Here is a 23,407-nt window from a genome sequence, read left to right as displayed (position 1 = left end):
ATGGAAGTTGAATATATACAAAGCAACACACACAAAATGCTGGAGGAACTCAGCAGGCCAGGCAGCCTCCATGGATGAGTAAACAGCTGATGTTTTGGGCCGAGACCCTTCATCAGGACTGGAAAGGAAGGGGAAAGAGTCAGGCTAAGAAGGTGTGGGGGTGTAGGGGAGGAAGAAGTACAAGGAGGCAGGTGATAGGTGAAACTGGGAGATGGGGTGGAATAAAGAGCTGGGAACTTGATTGGTGAAGAAGATATAAGATTGGAGAAAGGGGAATCTGATAGAGGAAGGACAGAAGTCCATGGAAGAAAGGGAAGGGGGTGGAGCACCAGAAGGAGGTGATGGGTAGGCAAGGAGTAGAGAGGAAAACGGGAATGGGAATGAAATGGGGGGAGAATTATCAGAAGTTTGAGAAATCAACGTTCATGCCACTAGGTTGGAAGCTATGCAAACGGAATACAAGGCGTTGCTCCTCCAACCTGAGTGTGGCCTCATCATAGCAGTAGAAGAGAACACGGACTGACATGTTGGAATGGGAATGGGAAGTAGAACTGAAATGGGAGGCCACTGGAAATCCCACTTATTTTTGTGGACGTCACGTAGATGCTTGGCGAAGCAGTCTCCCAATCTACGTTGGGTCTCACCGATATACAGGAGGCCACACTAGGAGCACCAGATACAGTAGATTTCCAATAGACTCATAGGTGAATTGTTGCTCACCTGGAAGGACTATTTAGGGCTCTGAATGATAGTGAGGGAGATGTAGGGGTAGGTGTGGCACTTGTTCTGATTGCAAGGATAAGTAGCAGGAGGAAGATTAGTTGGGAGGGGCGAATGGACAAGGGATCATGTAGGGAGTGACCCCTGTGAAAAGTGCAGAAGGTGGGGTGGGAGGGCGAGGGAGGGAAAGATGAGGGTTGGATCCTGGTGGAGATGGCAGAAGTTCCAGAGAATTATGTACTGGACACAGGGGCAAATGGGGTGATAGGTGAGAACCCTATCCCTGGTGTGGTGGCTGGAGGATGGGGCAAGAGCGGGTGTGTGCGTAATGGAAGAGATGTGGGTGAAGGCAGCATTGACGTGGAGGAAGGGAAGCACCTTTCTTTGAAGGAGGATGACATCTTATTAATTCTGGAATGAAAAGCCTCATCCTGAGAGCAGATACGGCAGAGAAGGAGGAACTGAGAAAAAGGATGGCATTTTTGCACGCGACAGGGTTGGAACAGGTATAGGTTTCGTCTAGATAGCAGCGAGAGTCAGTGGGTTTATAAAAGATATCAGTAGATAGAGTGTGAATTGAGAAAGGGGAGAGAGGCCAGAAATGGACCAAGTAAATTTGAGGGCAGGGTGGATGTTGAAGGCAAAGTTGATGAAATCGACGAGCTCAGGATTGGTGTAGGAAACAGCGTCTATGCAGTAGTTGATTTAGCGTAGGAAGAGTTGGGGAACGATGATGGTGTAGGTTTGAAACACAGACTCTTCCATGTAACCGCCAAAAAGGCAGGCATAGCTGGGACCCATGCAAGTGCCCATGTCTACATCTTTGGTTTGTAGGAAGTGGGAGGAGCTGAAGGAGAAATTATTGAGGGTGAGGACCAGTTCCGCCAGATGGAGGAGAGTGGTTGTGGAGGGGAACCGTTGGGTCTGTTGTCCAAAAAGAAATGGAGAGCTTTAAGGCCCTCCTGATGGGAGGTGGAGGTGTATAGAGACTGGACATCCAGACTGCAAATGAGATGACTGGGGTCAGGCAACTTAAAGACACTGAAAAGATCAAGAGCATGTGAAGTGTCACAGATGTAGGTCGGAAGGGACTAAACCAGGGCGAGAAAATACAGTCAAGGTATGCAGAACACAAGTTCAGTGGGGCAGGAGCAGGCAGAAAGAATGGTTTCCACCTGGACAGTCAGGTATATGGATTTTGGGAAAGAGGTAGAAATGGAAGGTGCAGGGTGAGAGAACCATGAGGTTGGTGGCAGTGGATGGGAGATCCCCAGGGTCGATAAGGTTGGTGATGGTGAAGGAGACAATGGCCAGATGCTCCTCAGTGGGGTCCTGATCAAGGAATAAGTAGGAGGAATTTTCTGAGAGGAACGCTATCCCTGGTGTGGTGGCGGAAGGATGGGGTGAGGGCAGATGTGCGCAAAATGGAAGAGACGTGGGTGACAGCAGTGTTGATGGTAGAGGAAGGGAAGCTCCATTCTTTGAAGGAGGACATTTCCTTCTACACTCCACGCCTGCCCTCACCCATTCTCCCGTCACCACACCTGGGATAGGGTTCCTTTTGTACTCACCACTCACTAGTACATAATTCTCCTTAACTTCTGCCATTTCCAATGGGATCCCACCACCAAGCAAGTCTGCTGCGGTCATCGACCGTATCAGTTCTCCCGGCATAGCCTCCTGTATATCAGTGACACCCGACATAGATTGGGTGACTAACACAGCACCTTTGCTCCATTTGCCACAAAAAACGGGATTTCCTGGTGCCACCCATTTCAAACCAATTTCCTATTCCCATTTCAACATTCAGTCCATGGCCTTCGCTAGTGCCACAATGAGGCCATACTCAGCTTGGAGTAACAATACCTTCTATTCCGCCTAAGTAGCCTCCAACCGATGACATGAGCTTCGATTTCTTGAACTTCTGGTAATTGCACCCCTTTCTCCTTCACCTTTCCTGTTTCCCCTCTCTCACCATATCTCCTTATCAGCCCATTACCTCCCTCTGGTGCTCCTCCCCCTTCCCTTTCCTCTATGGTCTTCTGTCCTCTCCCTTCAGATTCCCCTTCACTGGCCCTTTCTTTCTTTCTTTCACAAATCAACTTCTTCGCTCTTCACTTCACCCCCTCCCCCTTTCCGGGTTTCACCTGTCACCTTGTACTACCTCCTCCCCAGCCCCACATTCTTACTCAGACTTCCCCCCCTTCCTTTCCAGTCCCGATGAAAGGTCTCAGCCTGAAACGTTGACTGTTCACTCTTTTCCATAGATGCTGCCTGGCCTTCTGAGTTCCTCCAGCATTTTGTGCATGCTGCTTCGGATGTCCAGCATCTGCAATTTTCTCTCCACCGAATATATACAAACTTTTCAGCTATAATACAAGATTCCTTAAATGTTATACTGCAGCTGTTTACCACATTTGCTGCCAGCATATTTTACACCTTTTCTTTTGAAATTCAGTGTTATGGGATTTGGTTGGTGCAGAGTGGGAAAATTATCATCTCTCTCAACTTAAGAGATAACTAGTATCAGTCATTTCAGGTCATCCACAGAGACCTAGGTGAATAGGTCACAAAGTCTCATTCTTACCCATTCAAGGTAAAAGATGTTTGCTGAAGAACTGTGTTCTTTGTCAAAACAGATTTGGCATATTCAAGTTGAACATCAGCTGAAGTCAGACTCTGGGACATGACATTCATCACACGCAACTAGCAAAAAAAAAGTGGATATCAAATGAAGTAAAAGCTAACAACATTTTCAGAGTTATCAACACAACTGCAATCAAAGATTCCTTCCAGCTGCCAACAATAATTTACTGCTTCTTAAAATATATCATAAAGTATATCCTGGAATGGCAAAATTTGAAGTGTTTGCCCAAATTTGTGATAATCTTCTACAAAATTCTCACATGTTAAATTTGAGCAGAAATTATTACTGATTCATGATTTAAGTACAATAATCAGGTACTAGAAGGCAAAAGGACGAGTCCTGTTGCCTATTGTGTATTCACTATTTTACTATCTATGGAAGCGTAACAGAGACAGATTGAAATAAATGAAGCATTTCAGCAAAACTATTAAATATTAATGGAGGTGCAAAACTCCATACAATATTTACCATATTATCACTGAAAATCCAGTGCACACTCACAAATGACAGAAGAAAATATAAAAGCAAAGTGAAGCCAATGCCAACTGGCCCAAGCGATTCCTATCCAATAGTGAGACATGCAGCAGATCTGCAAGGATTTCCAAACATTATCACCCAATCTCACCACTCTTGGGTTGTAAAAAAAAATATCAGTATTTACTGCATCATTTGGCAGTAAAGATAATAATTATGTATCTTTTTCTCTTGGGTGTGGTTTATAGAATTGAAGGGTGGCACTGCATGCTACATGCCAACAAAATTTCTTCACCTGCCATCTTGGGTACACATGCCATTAGTTCGTAATCCATGCCCTAGGACAATATAAATGCCACTTGTTAAGGGCATAGAAGTTATATTTCCCCTTCATTTTTCAGATGTTATACCATGATTACTTTTGCTTCTATGAAAAATGGTTTGTGTTAATACCTAGAGTAAAAAGCCCTGGAAGTGAATCTGCTCCTGTTGGCTACTATTGGTTTAAGCTAAAGCCAGGTGAATTTTTATGAAACAGGTTATTAGTTCTTACTGTTAAATTTACTATTTTTCCAACTGCCAGAACAGAAGAATTGCAGTTTAAAATATTCTCTTTAAACATAACTTATTTAGTAACTTGAACAAGTCTAATTCCTTCTCTACATTTATGACAGAGAGCTTTGGAAAAAAAAAGCATCTAAATGATGTCATTTAGCAAAATGAATCTACACACCTTAAAAATCAATTGAAAAAAAAATAGTACAACTTCACAAATTTACTATCTTTTCCATTTCACATGTATTCGTTCTGAAGCACAAAGGGCAATGTTGGTCCTTCAAGTGCCCATAATTCTTTGGCCCAAAAAGTGGTTCAAATCCTGAAACACTTTGCCCAAAACATAAACTGTGTATTCTCCTCCCTAGGTGCTACTTGACTTGCAGAGTTCCTCCAGAATTTTGGGTGTGGTCCAAATTTATTACCATTTCCTTTCCAATCACCCTCGATGTTGTTTCAAAATTAGATGAGATATCAAGGTTCTCACTCAAGATTGGCTCTCACATTTTGCATTATATCGCATGATGCAAAAAGATCGGGTAACCTCGTTGCTAAGACGTCAAAAGTATAAATTCCACTGTAATTTTACATTGTTTCTACTGGAGCTGTAATCTTCGTGCCCTAAGTGGAGTTGAAAAGAAATTGACCACATTGTCTTAGAGATGAGCGATTTTAGCATCGAGGTTAGAGTGGAGTAACTGCAGATAACGCTCTTTGAAACAAGACTATGAATAGAAAATACAAGATCATGATGAGTTTATTGTTACAACACAGTACACCATTTAGTCCAAGCTGAGTAATCCAAAGCCCATTCCTTATCTGTTCATTTCCCTGAATACTAGCTCTCACATACCCATCAACTACTTTTGATTCTTTTGGCCCCTACCCTCAGTAAGGGGTAATGTACAGAGCCAATTATTATACCAGCAGTCCCCCGGGACATGGAGAAAAACTCAACACATGCCAGAAACCCAGGTGGACATGAGGAGAACTTGCAATCTTCACAGACATGAGGTCAGGATCAAACCTAAACCCCTAGAGCTGCTAGACAGCTGAACTAAAATCTGCTTCACTGTGCCACCCTATCAAGAAAATAAAAAAAGCTGTTTCCATCAAGATTCAAGAAAATGCTAAGGGAGTTTGAAAAGGATGTGACATATTAAAGAGTATAGATTGGTGATGATCTGGAACTTTTTACCAATGAGATGACCAAGTCAAACGTACCTTTCAAATTGAATTTGAATATTCAGAGTGGGGCTGATTGAATTGCTCTTCAGAGAACATGCAAAGACTGATGTGCCATATGATTTTTGTCTCTGACATTGTGATTCAATAATCAGTCTATTTCTTAAAGAATAAATACATATGCATACACACATATATTACTTATGACTTGCTGAGATCCTCCAGAATTTTGGGTGTGGTTCAAATTTATTACTACTTCCTTTCCAATCACCCTTGATGTTGTTCCAAAATTAGATGAGATGTCAAAGTTCTCATTCAGGATTAAACTTAAGACTGTTTTTAATTTTTTCATACATCAGAAACATTTAAGGATGTCTCACAACTTTAAAGCTGACAAGCCCAAGAAGCAGGGCTTTCCACTTGTCATTGCTATCAGAGTGTTTAGGTGGGACTACATCAGCGCAGACTTGCGTGCAAAGCTAGGTCAATAAGATTCCGCCCCTGAAGTGAAATTAAATTGTTTAGACCAAATTAGAACATTCATTTGTATCATCTGACAAAGTATCTTATTTTTTCCTCACTCAGACCCATCTTATCAAATACTTGTTTGAGTACTGTATGATGAAACTGCAATAGTTAATGGCTATCTGGCTCAGGTCATAAACGCAAATTGCTGTTGCAGTATTTCACTCTTGGTACAGTTATATACAAAATGTTGATGGCCAGGTTGCTCAGATCATTAAGGCGACAAAGGTAGTCATTAAATCAGGAAATATAGAGAAAGGAGATTCAAATTTTTTTAACAACTCAGGAAGAAAAATTTTGCTGTTTGGAAAATAAAACTTTTGATATTCATGATGAACTGAGTTAATGCAAAGTAAGCAGATGTAATAGAAATTACCTTCAGATTGGTCTTCTTATGAGAAACAGAGGCTAATCCTTCAGGTGCTACAATAACTGGAACGTGATAATGATTCTGAGATAAAGCTGCAGCCGCACAGGCAATGCTGAAAGCCTCCGACAATGTGGCATAATATTTCTTACTGAAAATAGCATTAACCAGTTGAATGACCTGATCCTGAAATTAAAAAAATACAAGTAAAGCAGAATGTTACAAATATACAGTTGTATATAATACATAAAAGCTGACTGGAGATATTTTAGCTTTGCAGTGATACTAGAGGATCAGAAGCAATGAATTCATTTTGTCAATCCATGTCCTCCTCTACTGTTGAGATGAAGCCACACTCAGGTTGGAGGAACAACACCTCATATTCCGTCTGGGTAGCCTCCAACCTGATGGCATGAATATTGATTTCTCTAACTTCCGTTAATGCCCCTCCTCCCTTTCTTATCCATCCCTAATTTTTATTCTCTCTCTTTCCCTCTCACAATAACTCCTTGCCTGGTCTCCATCTTCCTCTGGTGCTCCCCTCTCCCTTTCTTTCTTCCAAGGCCATCCATCCTATGATACCCCCCCCCCCCCCCACTTCTCCAGCCTTGTATCCCTTTTGCCAATCAACTTCCCAGCTCTTGGCTTCATCCTTCCCCCTCCTGTCTTCTCCTATCATTTCGGGTCTTCCCCTCCTCCTCCCACTTTCAAATCTCTTACTATATCTTTTTTCCATTAGTCCTGATGAAACGTCTTGACCCGAAATGTCGACTGTATTTCTTCCTAAAGATGCTGCCTGGCCTGCTGCGTTCCACCAGCATTTTGTGTGTGTTGCTTGAATTTCCAGCATCTTCAGATTTTCTCGTGTTTGCATTTTTAAATTCATTTTCTGCATTTCTTTATGTACATCCACATATTTGAACATGATCAGCTAAAACATTAGTGATCATTTAGAATCACAAAGCTTGTGTACAATTTTTAATCTCAAATCAAATACTTAACCCCATAACTCTAAAAATTCTTGAGTTGATCTGTCCATGACACTACTGTAGACATACAAGATGAGGCTGGTTTTCGCCCTATGATTTTGCCTGGGGGCAAAATGGAGGTGAGAGGAGACTGCTGGAGGTCAAAGATAATAAGTGATGAAAAACCACTAGAGATGATGCTTAGATTACAAATGGAAAGATAAAAATGGAATCAAGCAAGCACCAGTCCATCAAACTGGATCACATTACAGGCAATCAAAGACAGAGAGGGCAAAGACATTCAAAGTCTGGGAAAGGACATGGCTTTTATAACAAAAGAACATCAACAGTAAATGTGATCTATTTCTTGGACTACATAAAGCCTTCTGTAATGACTGGAGCTACTGATGACACATTACTCCTCCTTACACAAAACAAAATGGAGTGGCATGGCAGGGATGCATAATTAAGTTTTTTTAATATAACCATATAACAATTACAGCACAGAAACAGGCCATCTCCGCCCTTCTAGTCCATGCCAAACTCTTACCCTCACCTAGTCCCACCGACCTGCACTCAGCCCATAACCCTCTATTCCTTTCCAGTCCATATAGCTGTCCAATTTAACTTTAAATGACAACATTGAACCTGCCTCAACTACTTCTGCTGGAAGCTCGGTCCACACAGCTGCCACTCTCTGAGTAAAGAAGTTCCCTCTGCCCTTTAACTCTCAACTCATGTCCTCTTGTTTGAATCTCCCCCACTCTCAATGGAAAAAGCCTATCCACATCAACTCTATCTATCCCCCTCAGAATTTTAAATACCTCTATCAAGTCCCCCCTCAACCTTCTATGCTCCAAAGAATAAAGACCCCAACGTTCTTTTAATTGTTAAAGTTAAAAATACATTATTTGAAAACATACATTTTCCATGTAGGAGTACTTTAAAATAAAATATTTCAGAAATCCAGATGTAGGAATCTATTTCTTCTGATTGCCCGTAAAATAAAAATAAAAAGTCTTGCTAAAGCGTCTTGGCCCGAAATGTTGACTATACTCTTTTCCATAGATGCTGCCTGGCCTGCTGAGTTCCTCCAGCATTTTGTGTGTGTTGTTTGGATTTCCAGCATCTGCAGATTTTCTCTTGTTTGAAATAAAAATGGGCAGGGTCTCCACAAAACACTAGTAGAGTACTATTAATTGATTTTTCTATTCAAATGAACTAAGCATTGTTATTCAATATCCCTGTTTCTTATTCACCATGCTTACCTCTTTGATAGCTGGTTCCATTCCAGCATGGTCAGAGAGCTTATAGGCAGCAGCGACAAACATTGCTGTGGTTTCTAACCCTTCCTCAAACTGAAGATAAATACCCCCCAAGTCATCAAGGCGGGCAATCAGATCCTGAAAAGGAAAGAAAAGCAGATTCATTAATCTATTGTAAAGTACCAAATTTAGTTTGGCTTTAAAGAGCCATCTAATATTTAAAAACTTAGAACAGTTGACTCCCAAGTCTACTCGGGTACGTTCACCCTTATGCAATTAAATATTAAAGGCAAATACAGATAAATTTGACCTTGAGTAATCTGAAAAAAATTTAACCGAACTTCTTTGTTAAAGTTATGAAATCATCAAACTCTGCTTCAAAATTGTTTGTCTTTCACTAACCTTGAGGAATAAAGATTGTAATTGGTACTCGGGCTTTTCCTGGTAGCAGCTACGCTCTTAACAAATAACGATAGCAATGTTGATTATTCTGACTTAGCAGGGCCTGGATTTCAGAATGTATTTGATCAATGGTTACATTTGAATTTAGCAGTTTAATTAACAAGACCGAGAAAGTGCTTCAATGTCTGAACATTTTTCCACCCAGGTTAGAATGCCAGGAATTAGCTCATAACAAGATTGTTTAAGTCATGACTTTCAAAGCCAATGAAAAAAAAGTTACACGCCACAAAAAAAGGTTACAAGTAGCTAACTAATTTGAATAACCACTGTAAAATGTATTACTTCCTGGTCTATTACTACTTAATTGACATGCCAGTTAAAACCAAAAACAATGCCCTGCTCAATCTTCTGAAAACAAGGAAGATTCACTTAGACATTGAATATGATTTGTGAAAGGTTTAAAAGATAGAGTAAATTTTAGTTAAATATCAAGAAATGTGAAAACACTGAGGGAATGGTTGACCTAGGCTTCGTCTACAAGAACAAAAGAAAACTGCTTGAAAAGGTATACAAATTATAAAATATACACATGTTAACAACAAAATGCACCACAAAAATTATTGACCTTTAACGGAATCATATTAAACTTAGGGGAATAAAAATGCTTGAACTTAATTTTACTACAAAATTTAGAGATATAGTTTTGAAACCGTGGCTTCTCCTTGCATATAGAAAGCAGGAAAAGAATCAGAATTTCATAATTAAATCACCTGCCATTTTAACAGAAAGTCGAAGCTTGACCTTTAAGCATCCAGGATGGGTATAGGGTTCAAGAGTTTAAGTGACATAAGGTATAATTCTGCTGCAGGTGATTTATTTGCATGTACACTACTGATTTAATTTACAATTTCAAATACATTTAAAAGGGAAAAATAAAGGTTGGCATTTATAGCCTTAAGTACAAAATGGTCAACAAAATACACAAGGTCATATACAAAATAACAGAGCTATTGCTGAACAATTAATATTCTTTAGAACAAATATGAGGCCTGGTTTTCAAGTGAACTTCAGGTATAAAAGTTAACATTATCTCAAAGGGTCATGTAATACAATAAAAGTCCATTCACATTACAAATCAAGCGCTACCGTTTAAAATTGTATTTTCATTACTTTTCCTACAGGTAAAATGTTTCCTACTAAAATAACTAACTTGCCAAAATCCAAACCACCCAAGTCACTTCATTGTACCCAAAAGTTGTATCAACATTTTCCTTATAGAATATCAGTTTAGAACTTTAAAAATTTCCCTTGTTTATTTTGACTGTTTAGCTTTTTATTTTTTTTTACCTCAATCTCCTCCATAATGCTCTTCAGATTAGCCTGCTGAGAAAGGTAAGAAGCTGCCAAGAGTGCATGGATAATTCTGTCAAGAGTAAGAACATAGAGCTGTTTAATACTAGGGATGCATATATATACACACAGTATATATACACAAATAAAAAAGGCTAATGATGAATTAAAACTGGGTTACATTACAATCAATTTGAACCACCACACAAATGCTACACTATTTCACCTTATTGTCTATCTACAATGCACTTTCTCTGTAACCGTAACAAATTATGTTGCATTGTTATTGTTTTCCCTTGTACTACCTCAATGATCAAGGGATGAAATGATCTGTACAGACGGGATGCAAAATGAAGTTTTATACAGTATCTCAGTTCACTGTACAATAATAAACAAATTTTCTGTACTTTAGAAAACTTAAAAAAGGGGCCGGCTGGTGGCGCAATGACATTGGTGCCGGACCAGGGAGTGGAGGTTCCTGGGTTCAAAACCAGTCGGGTCCGCTCCCAAGTACGCTTTCCATCCGTGCCCGGTTGAGTGTCGAGATCACAACTCGACCTCGTAAAATAAAGGGAAAATACTGTGAAAATGTCTGCGTGAGGAGTGGCGCGCCACACAGTCTCTCTCGTTCCACACCTTGTAAAAAAAAAGCCATGAAAAAGACATCATCACAGACGCATGCACGCACAGACTCGCATGCACGCAGGCACATGGCAAAAAAAAAACTAAAAAAAAAGATCAGAGAAAACTTCATTTTCCACCATCATCCTAGTAGTGGTGTACATTCCACAGGTAAAGATCAGGTAGTCTCTGGAGGAGCTCAGCAATGTACAGTTGCAAGAGAAAAGTTGGTGAACCCTTTGCAATTACCTAGTTTTCTGCATTAATTACTCATAAAATCTTCATCTAAGTTGCAATAATTGACAAACAAAATCTGCCTAAACTAATAACACACAACCAATTGTACTTCTTCTCGTCAATACTGGTAAAACCACTTAAACATTCACAGTCTAGGTCCACAAAAGTATGTAAACCTCTGGGGTAATGCCTTCTACAAAAGCTATTTGGAGTCAGGTGTTCCAATTAATGAGATGAGATTGGAGGTATGGGTTGTAGAGGTGCCAGGCCCTATAAAGCAGACACACAAAGTCAGGTTACTGACAGAGCCAGCTCTTCTCAGGAAGGATCTGCTTATGTGCACCATGCCTAAATCAAAGCAACTTTCAGAGGATCTTAGAAGTATTGTAGAGATGCATGAAGCTGGAAAAGGCTACAACAGCATTTCTAAAGAGCTGAGTGCTCATCAGTCCACAATAAGATAAAATTTTCTACAAGTGGAGGAAATTCAGTAGAAATGCTACTCTCCCTAGGAATGGGTGTCCTGCAAAGATCACCCCAAGAGCACAACCTGCAGTGCTGAAGGAGGTGAAAAAGAACCCAAGGGTAACACCAACTGACCTGCATTAATCTCTAAAACTTACTAAAGCCTCTGTTCATGTGTCAACTAAGATAAACACTAAACAAAAATGGTGTTCATGGAAGGACACCACAGAGGGAACCACTGCCCTCAAAACAAAATATTGCTGCACATCTCAAGTTTGCAAAAGACCATCTGGTTGTTCCACAATGCTTCTGGGACAATGCTCTGTGCACAGGTGAGATAAAAGTTGAACTTTCTGGCAGAAATGCACACTGCTATGTTTGGAGGAAAAAGGGCACTGCATACCAACACCAAAACCTCATTCCAACTGTGAAGCATGGTGGAAGGAACATCATGGTTTGGGGCTGGTTTGTTGCCTCCTGGCCTGGACAGCTTGCAATCATCAAGAGAATAACGAATTCAAAAGTGTATCAAGGAACATGTCAGAGTCGCGGTCTGTCACCTGAAGCTTAATAGAAATTAGATGGTGCAACAAGACAATGATCTGAAAACACAAGAGTAAATCAACAACAGAATGTTTTACAAAACATGAATTTTCTTTTTAATGACCAAGCCAGCATCCAGACTTTAACCCAAATGAGATGCTGTGGCAAGATATGAAGAGGGCTGTTCATGCAAGGCATCCCTGAAATACTGATGAACTGAAACAGTTTTATATAGAGGAATGGCCTAAAGTTCCTCTACGCCTTTGTGCAAGTCTGATCAGCAGGTACAGGAAGTGTTTGGTGGAATTACTGCTGCTAAAGGAGGTTCTACCAGTTATTAAATACAAGGGTTCACATGCATTTTCCAACCTGAACTCTGAATGATTAAACAATGTGGTCTATAAAGACATGAAAAGTACAACTGTTTGTATGTTATTAGTTTAGGCAGATTGTGTCTATTATTGTGACAGATGAAGAACAGATGACATTTTATGAGTAATTAATCCAGAAAACCAGATAACTGCAAAGTGTTCACATACTTTTTCTTGCAACTCTAAACAGCAGGCATGAAACGGTGCACCCTGATGCCTTCCCTATCACTACAGGAGGTTTCAACCAGGCCAGCTTGAAGAAGTCTCTGTACAACTATCACCAGTTTATCATGTATTGAACCAGGTGAATCAACACACTTGACCACTGCCATACCACCATCAAGAGTGCTTACCTTGCCATCCCTTGCCCACACTTTGGAAAGCCTGATCACCTGGCTGACTTCTACTTCAGCAGAGAATAATGACTGCAGCACCAGTGGTGAGGACTAAGAAGTATGGTCAAGGGAGGCAGAAGAGCACTTACAGGACCGCCTTGAGTCGCTGGTCTGGGAAATATTCAGGGATTCATCTTCCGAGTGTGTATGAATACGCCACAGTTGTCACTGACTTCAACAAACCTGTGAGGATAAACGTGTGCCTTTGAAAAAATACTGGACACACCCAAATCAAAACCCATGAGTGAACCAGGAGATTTGTAATCTGCTGAGGGATAATTCTGTGGCATTCAAGACCTGTGATCCAGAACGATACAAGGAGTCCAGATACGATATATTGAAGACTATCTTAAGAGCAAAGAAACAACTCGATTGAGTCTACAGATGGAATTGGATGCACGTCAGCTCTGGCAAGCTTTGCAGGCCATTACTTCCTACAAAGCAAAACCTAACATCATGAATGGCAGTGATGCTTCACTCTCAGATGATCTCATTGCCTTTTATGCACAATTTGAAAGGGAGATTAAAATTACATCTCTGTGAATCCTTGCAGCATCTGGTGACCCTGTGATCTCTGCCTTGGAGGCCTAAGTCAGAACATTTTTTAAGAGGGTGAGCAAGGTGTCAGGCTCTGATGGTATATCAGGTAGGGCTCTGTAAACATTTGCCAACCATTTGGTGGGAGTGTTCACAGACATCTTCAATCTCTCACTGCTGCAGTCAGAGACTTACACCTGCTTCATAAGGGTAATAATCATACTGTCGCCTAAGAGAAGGGTGAGCTGCCTCAACAACTATCATCCAGTGGCACTCACATCTTCTATGATAATGTGCTTTGAGAGGTTGATCATGGCTAGAATCAACTCCTGCCCAAGCAAGCACCTGGACCCACTGCAATTTGCCCATCGCTATAGTAAGTTGACAGTGGATGTAACCTCACTGGCTCTTCACTCGGCCTTCAATCACCTGGACAACAGTAATACTTACATCATGCAGCTGCTTATTGACTGCAACTCAGCCTTCAACACAATCATACTGTCAGTTCTAATCAAGAAGCTCCAAAACCTGGGCCTCTGTAACTGGATCTTTGACTTCCTCACAGGGTGACCACACTCTGGGTGGATCGGAAATCGTATCTCCTCCTCACTGACAATCAACACTGGTGTGCCTCAAGGATGTGTGCTTAGCCACTGCTCTACTCTCTCTATACCAACGACTGTGTGGCTAGGCACAGCTCAAACACCAGTTACAAATTTGCCGACGACACAACCACTGCTGATAGAATTTCAGATTGTGACAAGGAGGCATACAGGAGTAAGATAGATCAACCGGTTGAGTGGTGTCACAGCAACAACTCAAAGTCAGTAAACCCAAGGAATTGATTGTGGATTTCAGGAAGGGCAAGTCAAGGGAACAGACACCAATCCTCATCGAGGGATCAGAAGTGTAAGGTGTGCGTAGTTTCAAGTTCCTAGATGTTAACACCTCTGAGGATCTATCCTGGGCCCTACATATTGATGCAATTACAAATAATGCATGACAGCGGCTATATTTCATTAGAAGTTTGAGCAGAATCAGTAGATCACCAAAGACACTCGCAAATTTCTACAGATGTACTGTAGAGAGCATTCTAACTGGTTGGATCACTGTCTGGTACGGAGGGGCTACTGCACAGGAGCGAAAAAAGCTGCAGGAAGTTGTAAACTCAGCAAGTTCCATCATTTGCAATAGCCTCCCCAGCATCCAGGACACCTTCAAAGGCGATGCCTTAAAAAGGCACCATCCATCATCTCGGAAATGGCTCTTCTCATTGCTACCATCAAGGAAGTGGTACAGGAGCCTGAAGACATACACTCAACACTTCAGGAACAACAATTTCTTCTCCATCACAATCAGAATCTGAATAGCCAATAGAACATAGAAATCTACAGCACATTACAGGCACAAAGTTGTGCCAACTATGTAACCTACTCTGGAAACTGCCTAGAATTTCCCTACCACATTGCCCTCTAGTTTTCTAAGCTCCATGTACCCATCTTAAATATAGTCTCTTAAAAGACCCTATTGTACCTGCCTCCACCACCGTCACAGGCAGTGCATTCCATGCATGCACCACTCTCTGTGTGAAAAACTTTCCTTTGACATCACCCTCGTACCTACTTCCAAGCACCTTAAAACAATGCCCCTCGTGCCAGTCATTTCAGCCCTGGGAAAAAGCCTCTGGCTATCCACACGATCAATGCCTCTCATCATCTTACACACCTCTATCAGGTTACCTCTCATCCACCATTGCTCCAAGGAGAAAAGGCCAAGTTCACTCAACCTATTCTCATAAAACACACTTCGAATCCAGGCAATCCCCTCTGCACTCTCTATAGCATCCTGCTTGTAGAGAGGTGACCAGAAATGAGCACAGAACTCTAAGTGGGGTTAACTAAGGTCTTATATAGCTGTAACATTACCTCGCGACTCTTGAACTCAATCCCACTGTTGATGAAAGCCAACCCACCATACACCTTCTGAACAGCACTGTCAACCTGCGCAGCAGCTTTGAGTGTCCTACGGACACAAACCCCAAGATCCCGCTGATCCTCCACACTGCCAACAGTCTTACTATTAATATTATATTCGGTCTTCAAACCAGTTCATTCAGTATTTTTTACCCTCACTTTCTGCACTAGTTATTTATTATTTTATATATACTTATTATTGTAATTTATAGTTTTTAATTACCATGTATTGCAATGTACTGCTGCCGCAAAACACCAAATTTCATGTAAGCTGGTAATATTGAATCTGATTCTGATTTAGTGATCCTGTAATTTTGATGTACTAGTAGAGTAAAACTGAAGTAATCACTAGCTGAACAAATCTGCACTCTGTTACTGTATATCAAAAGGCTGGAAGGCTCCAGAGTTTGTATAGTTTATTATGCCGCTCAATGAGATCACAAAATAACCCCCTCTGATATTTTGTTATTATTCATTATTTAAATAAACCTCCTTCTCTACTTAAAACCAGATTGCCTGTCTACATTTACCAATATTCTCAGTGTTTGGATAATACAGAAGCAGAATAAACAGTATCTGTTGCTTTTATGCCTCAACAATAAACAGATTCATAACTGTACTGACAGCTCCAGGGGTGCCCAAATGTCTGTCTGCATACACTAAATAAAGTCGGATTATAGGTGATTTAGAAAGCAACAATTGTACTTAATTATACACATCACTCACAGAGCACGAGATAAATGATCATTTCAGTCTGGTTTCAGCTTGTAATCATGAAGCCAACTATTTTTGTTGTTTGACTTGTTGCAATATATAAAAAACTGATTTTGAATAATAATGAAATACCTGTATCAAATTATTAGAATGACAAGTTAGTGTCCTTATAGGGTAAGCTGGCAAATGCAGCAAGAGATACTCCCCACTGAATCAAATTTGGGGGAAAAAGGTATTAGAGGTATTTTTTGAATTATTGGGCTTAAAATTCACTGCATTAAACATAGGGACAGCTAGTAATTAAACTTCTCAGGAAAACTAAATGGTAACTAGAAATCAGGGAAATACCATAGGATCAAGCAGCCTTGATTTTCTTTCCAGATCTGCTGGGATATGTAAGTAGCAATTATGTACAAAGCCTGTTTCAAAAACAGTTCCAGATTCTGTACAGTTACACACAGGGCCCTAGTGGAGGACTTTGTCAAATGATGCAAGCTGAATCATCTGCAGCTAAACATCAGGAAGACAAAGGAGATGGTAATGATCTTTAGGAAGACTAAACCTGCACTCCCTGATGGTAAGGACATACAAGTACTGGGGGTGCACCTGGATGACAGACCTGGGTGCAGCACCAACACAGAGGCAGTGTACAAGAAGGGTCAGAGTTGCTTCTACTTTCTGAGCAGACCGAGATCCTTTGGAGTATGCAGGCCTCTCCTTCACATGTTCTACCAGTCTGCAGTCACCAGTACAATTTTCTATGTGGTGGTGTGCTGGGGCAATGACATCAACACGGGTGATGCCAATAGGCTGGCTCCGTTAGAGGAGTCAGACTGGACACGCTAGAGACTGTGGAAGAACAAAGGACCCTATGGAAAATCCTGGCAATTCTGGACAATGTTCCTCACCCTCTGCATACCACCTTGGCTGAACAGAGGAGCACTTTTAGTAATAGACTAAGACAACTGTGCTGCTCCAAAGAGCACTATACGAGGTCATTCTTACCCTCGCCCATCAGGCTCTATAATGAGTCAACCTATAGCTGGGGAAGTGATAACATCCTCCTGTTAGACTGGTGGAGAGAGTCATTTTTTAGGTCGGAAGGGATTGAACAAGGGGTGATAAAACAGTTTTTAGGTCGAAGGGACCTCCAGTCCTGACGAAGGGTCTCGGCCTGAAACGTCGACTGCACCTCTTCCTAGAGATGCTGCCTGGCCTGCTGCGTTCACCAGCAACTTTGATGTGTGTTGCTCCTGTTAGACTGTTTGAGGTAACTTATTTTTTTATTCTTTCTTACTTCTCTTCCAATATTTGTATATGTGTGCACTTGCAATGCTACTGTGACACTGTAATTTCCTTTGGGATCAATATCTATCTTTCTATCTCTAGAACACGGAAAGCACAAGGATACAGGCAGTAGGAGAAAAACTTTTGAGCACCATAACACGCAGGGCCTGTGATACTGAACACAACACCTTGGTCTCTGTGTACAACAAAATTTTGCAGCATTGAACCATCCAAAATTTAAAAAATCCTCAATGGCCTACTGTGCATGAAATGTTTAACATACTTTTCCAAGCACAAAAGAATTTGCTAAGTGTTTGGCACATAACGTAACTATGGAGGAGGAAGATTAGTAACTGGAGGACACAAATTTAATTGAGAAAAGAACTGGGTGAAATTTGAACAGATACATTGTCACACAGTCAATTGTCATGGACTGATCATCCAAAACAAATGCAAAAGCAGATTCTGCAGCAAACTTCAAAATGAAAAGTGGATATTGTGCTTATCAATTGGATAAATATCTGAAAAGTAATGAGCAAAGGTGGGAGTAATTACAGTTTACTCTTGAAGATCCTGCACTAATATACTGGGCCAAATAGCCTCCTTCAGCGCCATGTTATCTGCTAAAATAATGAAAGCAATTTTTGAAAATACACAAATGTAGCACTTGTGCATGGTAGGTCGTGTCTAGCCGATCTTACAGAGCTTTGAGGAGTTTACCAGTAAAGTTGATGGAGGAAAAGCAGTGGACGTTGTCTATATGGACTTCAGCAAGGCCTTTGACAAAGTCCCACATGAGACACTGGTCCAGGAGGTTCAGTCGCTTGGCACGTAGGATAAAGTAGTAAATAAGATTCAACATTGGCTTAGTGGGAGAAGCTAGAAAGTGGTAATTGTTGACTGCAGGCCTTGGACTACTGCCACAAGGATTGGTGCTGGGCCTATTGCTGTTTATCATCCATATTACTGATTTAGGTAATGGGTAAACTAGATCAGCAAATCTGTGGATGACACCAAGATTGGGGGCATAGTGGACAGCGAGGAAGGCCATCAAAGATTGTAATGGTATCTGCAACAGCTGGAGAAATGACAGATGGAATTTAATGCAGACAAAAGTGAGGTGGACAAACCAGGCAGGACTTACACAGTGAATGGTAGGGCACTGAGGAGAGGTAGAACAGAGGGATCTCGGAATACAGGACCATAATTCCTTTGAAAATGGTTCATAAGGAGAGCTTTTGGCACATTGGCCTTCATAAATCAGAGTATTGCGTACAGCAGTTGGGAAGTTATTTAAAAGTTGTACAAGACATTGGTGAGGCCAAATTTAGAATATTACATGTAGTATTGCATCAGGTCACGTACCTACAGGAAAGATTGAAAGAATATGGAGAAAATTAACAAGGATGTTATCAGAACCTGAGGGCATAAATTATAGAGAAAAGTTGAATAGGTTATGACTTCATTCCTTAGAGTGTAGGAGAATGATAGGAGACTTGATAGTGGTATACAAAATTATCAAGGACATAGATTGGAAAAATCCTGCTTACATTTACCCTTCGAGGTTCAGTGAGACCAGAACTAGCTGTTATGTTAAGGGTGAAAGGTGAAATATTCAAGGGGAACCTGAGGGTAAACAACTTCTTTCAGAGGGTAGCGTGAGTGTGGAATAAGCTGCCGGTGGAAATGCTCGATGCGGTTTTGATTGGAGAGCGAGTCAGTGGACTGGGCAGAATAAGAGTTTAGCATGGACTAGACAGGCTGAAGGGCCTGGCTCGGTGCTGTAGTGCTCTATCACTAAGTAATTTCTTTGCAGGATAGCTGGGCACATACACATTTTTGAACACACAAGAGTTGAGGTAATTATCTGCAAATATAAATGACTGGTTTTGAATAACAGCAATACAAAAGCTTACATACCCCAAGGAGGCATCATCTTTGGAGATGTGAGCTGCAAGGGCTTTGAGAACCTCCTGAGATGCCAGAGGAAGGCCAAGGTTACTCAAAGCTCCCACTGCATGATAAATCTGTGTAATTGAAGAATCATCACTCACGGTTGCTAACAAAAAATCTCTGGTTTCATTGCTGACTGTAATCTGTGAATGAATTTTGAGGAAGAGTTTAGTACGCAGCAATCCTCCCACTTCAGTCAGATATTCAAGGTATCTATTTCCACATTTCAAGCTAGTTCGGACTATATCTTCTCTAGCTTTCAACAGAATGAAAGAAAACATGGAATGAAGAGATTTTATTCTGAAGTTGACTGTTATCCTTCAACATAAAATTAATGTTAAATAACAGCCCTGACAAAAATACATTACAAATTCATGGATATGCTTTTTACATCACCAGATGAACAGCGATTTGCTGATGGTAATCCCTGCTTTAATAATTTTTCATGATGAGAAAATCAATAGAGGACTCACAACTTTGGCAGCAGCATAATATTCCTTTCATTTGAAATACTAGCATGACACTCAATTCCATTCCTTTTCTTGATACAACTTTCAAAATCAACTTTAAGGACCCCATCACCCAGTACATGCCTGATCTCTTTGTTACCATCAGTGAAGAGATACTGGAGCCCAAAGGCACACACTCAGTGTTTCAGGAACAGCTTCTTCCTCTCTGCCATCAGATTTCTGAATAGACACTGAACCCATGAACACTATCTCACTACTTTTTTCCCCCTCTTTTTGTACTACTTATTTAATTTAACCTATATATCTTTGTGGGGAACTTACTGGGGGAGCAGAGTAATAACCCAAAGACCTTGACGTCCACAAGCCAGCAGTCCTTAGGATTAACTATCCGTCCTTGGGCACTCAAGATATAGGGAGCTAGGGCTTTACTTTTTGGAGAGGAGGAGGATGAGAGGAGACATGATAGAGGTGTACAAGATATTAAGAGGAATAGATAAGAGTGGACAGCCAGCACCTCTTCCCCAGGGCACCACTGCTCAATACAAGAGGACATGGCTTTAAGGTAAGGGGTGGGAAGTTCAAGGGGGATATTAGAGGAAGGTTTTTTACTCAGAGAGTGGTTGGTGTGTGGAATGCACTGCCTGAGTCAGTGGTGGAGGCAGATACACTAGTGAAGTTTAAGAGACTACTAGACAGATATATGGAGGAATTTAAGGTGGGGGGTTATATGGTAGGCAGGGTTTGAGGGTCAAAGGGCCTGTAATGTGCTGTACTATTCCAAGTTCTATCTTACTGTAATTTACAATAATAATAATAATGCTCTTATTATGTATTGCAATGTAATGTTTCCATGTAACAACAAATTTCATGACATATGCCAGACATATTAAACCTAATTCTGATCACTCTTACTATTTGCTGGCAACCCTATTACAAAGGTACAGTGAAATTGTATATATAATTAAAAGACATTAGGTTCCCTGTACTACTACTACTACAAACTTCCTTACAATATTAGAATCATCCTTGCTTTGTTACAGGAAAATACATAGTGGTCAAATCTCTCTAGTCTTTTAAGTAAATGTCTAAAGAAGCTTAAAAAAATCTCCTATATGCTTTTTATATAAACGCAGGTGACAAATTACACATTACTTACCTCACAATTGCGTAGAGCTTGACTTGCTTCAGCGGCATAAAAAAGGGAATCAACACTTCCAATGTCCACTTGTGATTTCAAAAAGTTACAGGCTGCCTGAATGAAAAGATTCAGAAAAATAAACTCATTACCAAACATAATATTCCCCTTTCTCACCACATCATGTCCACTAGCAAGCACAAATCCAATTTTTTGTGCTTTTGCAATTCAATTGCTAATTTAAATGTTGTGGCAGTCTCTGCCTCTAACATTCTTTCAGGAGTGGTTGTAGGCAAAAACTCCAATCATTTCCGGCTGAAAAAAATTCTCTCTCAGATCCCCTCTACATCCCTTCCTCCTGACCATATCTAGTTGTACGCAGCTATTCTGAGAGTAAAAACACTTCTTATCATCTATACCACCAATACATAGAAACCATAGAATGTTTTTATACCTTAATTAGGTTCCCCATCCTGGAAAAAACGAAACTGTCCAGTTTTTTTCTTTTTAAATGAAAATGGTTCATCCAAGGCAACAACTGTCCCCTGATACCTTTCCAGCGTAATCACATCTTTCTATTGTGTGGGACCAGTACTCCAGCTGTGGCCCAACTAACAATTTTTTAAAAACACATTATTATAATGTAACTTCACAATTCTTATATTCTATGTCCATCTAATGGTACTATGTTCAGGGATCTTTAGACTGTTTCTCACTACTGCCTAGGATCTGATCAGTCACTGTCGAGGTCCGAGCCTTATTTGCTGTCCCAAAGTGCATCAACTATCAGGATTAAATTCCACCTGGCATTTCTCGAATCATATTTCCAATTGATTAACATGAACCTACAGCCTGAGACTAGCTCTTCATTATTAATAGTAATAGCTATTGAGCATCAATACAAATGCAGAAGTAGTACAAATGCATTATGATAATAAGGGACTTGAAAATAATATTTGATTAAGTATGCTGATCCACGGAATAATTTGCAGTCTGACTATCTGAGATGAGGATTAATTCACATGTATCCTTGGAAACAAAAAAAAAAGAGTCACCTTTACACTTCTCTTTTAAGAAATAATTGGGGAGGCATCGTGGATCTTTTTGACCCGGGGAGAAGTATGCTAAATATGAGAACTTGTACGAGATGAAAAACATGATACGTATTCATGAAATTTTATTGGATTGACATAATCTTTGCACTACAACTTACCTGCTCATCTGCTACCTCTTTTCCTAGCTTTTGCAAGCCTACTACAGTGTAATAGGCATTCTCCAAATTTATAAAAGGCTGTTCTAAAGTTTGTGCTAATCTTTCAATATCAGAATCGGACAAATAATGCTTCAGAGTGACAGCTTGAGTACCAGTCAGCAAAGCCAAGGTGAACAGAATGAACAGAATCCCTGAACCTGAAAGATAAGACAAAAAAATGCAAAGGGATCAAACATACAGGCACTAAATTCACAAAATAATTTTTTCTGTAATTTTTTTTGGGAAACACTTAACTCTGGTATGTACAATTATCTGTTTCTTATAGATAAAGCAACAATTTTAATGACATGGCTGGGGATTGCTACACTGCTTTTCCCATAAATGAGTGCAGAAATAGTCAGAGAAGAGTGTAGTGGTGCAGGGGTATCCGTGATCAGTGCTGGGATCTCTCAGTTGTTTGAAAATGTAGTAGGTTTGATTCAAGTTTGCAGATGACACTAAATATGGAATTCTGGAATCACGAGGAAGATTATCAAAGGACACAGCACAACATGGATTAGTGGAAAAGTTGAAATGGCAAATATAGCTTAATTTGCACAAGTGCAAGGTGATATGTTTTGGAAGGTCAAATGTAAGGTGAAGTAAATGGCAGGGCCATTAACAGTATTGATATACAGAGAGAATTTGGGATGCAGGCCCATAGCTACCTGAAAGTGTCGGCACAGCTGGATAGGGTGTTAAAAGAAGGCAAACAGCTTACTTGCCTTCATTAACGAGAACAGTGACTGTAAAAGTTGGGAAGTCATGTTGCAGTAGTATACAACTTTGATTACTCCACATTGACTAATTTGTGCAGTTTGGCTGCACATTACATAAAAGGTGTGGAAGATTTGGACAGGGTACAAAAGCAGCTCACCAGGATATTGAAATGTATTAGCTATAAGGCTCATGCATTAGCTATATATCGCAGAGGATCTAACTGATCCCAACATAACGACGCAGCTATAGAGAAGGCAATATAGTGGCTGTATTTCA

The 23,407-nt window shown here is 40.5% G+C and overlaps 1 protein-coding gene across 2 annotated transcripts in view; it reads right to left on the bottom strand.

Moving 5' to 3' along the window:
• Window positions 1–23,407, bottom strand: part of rpn2 (ribophorin II) — a 73,522-nt gene that overhangs the window by 39,021 nt on the left and 11,094 nt on the right. For both annotated transcript variants that reach the window (XM_072242137.1, XM_072242147.1), the window contains exons 2-8: window positions 22,373–22,569; window positions 21,181–21,276; window positions 19,522–19,697; window positions 10,456–10,531; window positions 8,710–8,844; window positions 6,483–6,659; window positions 3,308–3,426 (exon numbers count right to left, since the gene is read on the bottom strand). In XM_072242137.1, the coding sequence (XP_072098238.1) occupies window positions 3,308–3,426; window positions 6,483–6,659; window positions 8,710–8,844; window positions 10,456–10,531; window positions 19,522–19,697; window positions 21,181–21,276; window positions 22,373–22,569 (976 nt within the window). The remainder of the gene's footprint in view (window positions 1–3,307; window positions 3,427–6,482; window positions 6,660–8,709; window positions 8,845–10,455; window positions 10,532–19,521; window positions 19,698–21,180; window positions 21,277–22,372; window positions 22,570–23,407) is intronic.

Source organism: Mobula birostris, chromosome 2 (assembly GCF_030028105.1).
Source record: "Mobula birostris isolate sMobBir1 chromosome 2, sMobBir1.hap1, whole genome shotgun sequence".
Classification (NCBI taxonomy): Eukaryota; Metazoa; Chordata; class Chondrichthyes; order Myliobatiformes; family Myliobatidae; genus Mobula; species Mobula birostris.
The sequence above is the reverse complement of the archived record's forward strand: the minus strand, read 5'-3'. Positions and strand labels throughout refer to the sequence as shown.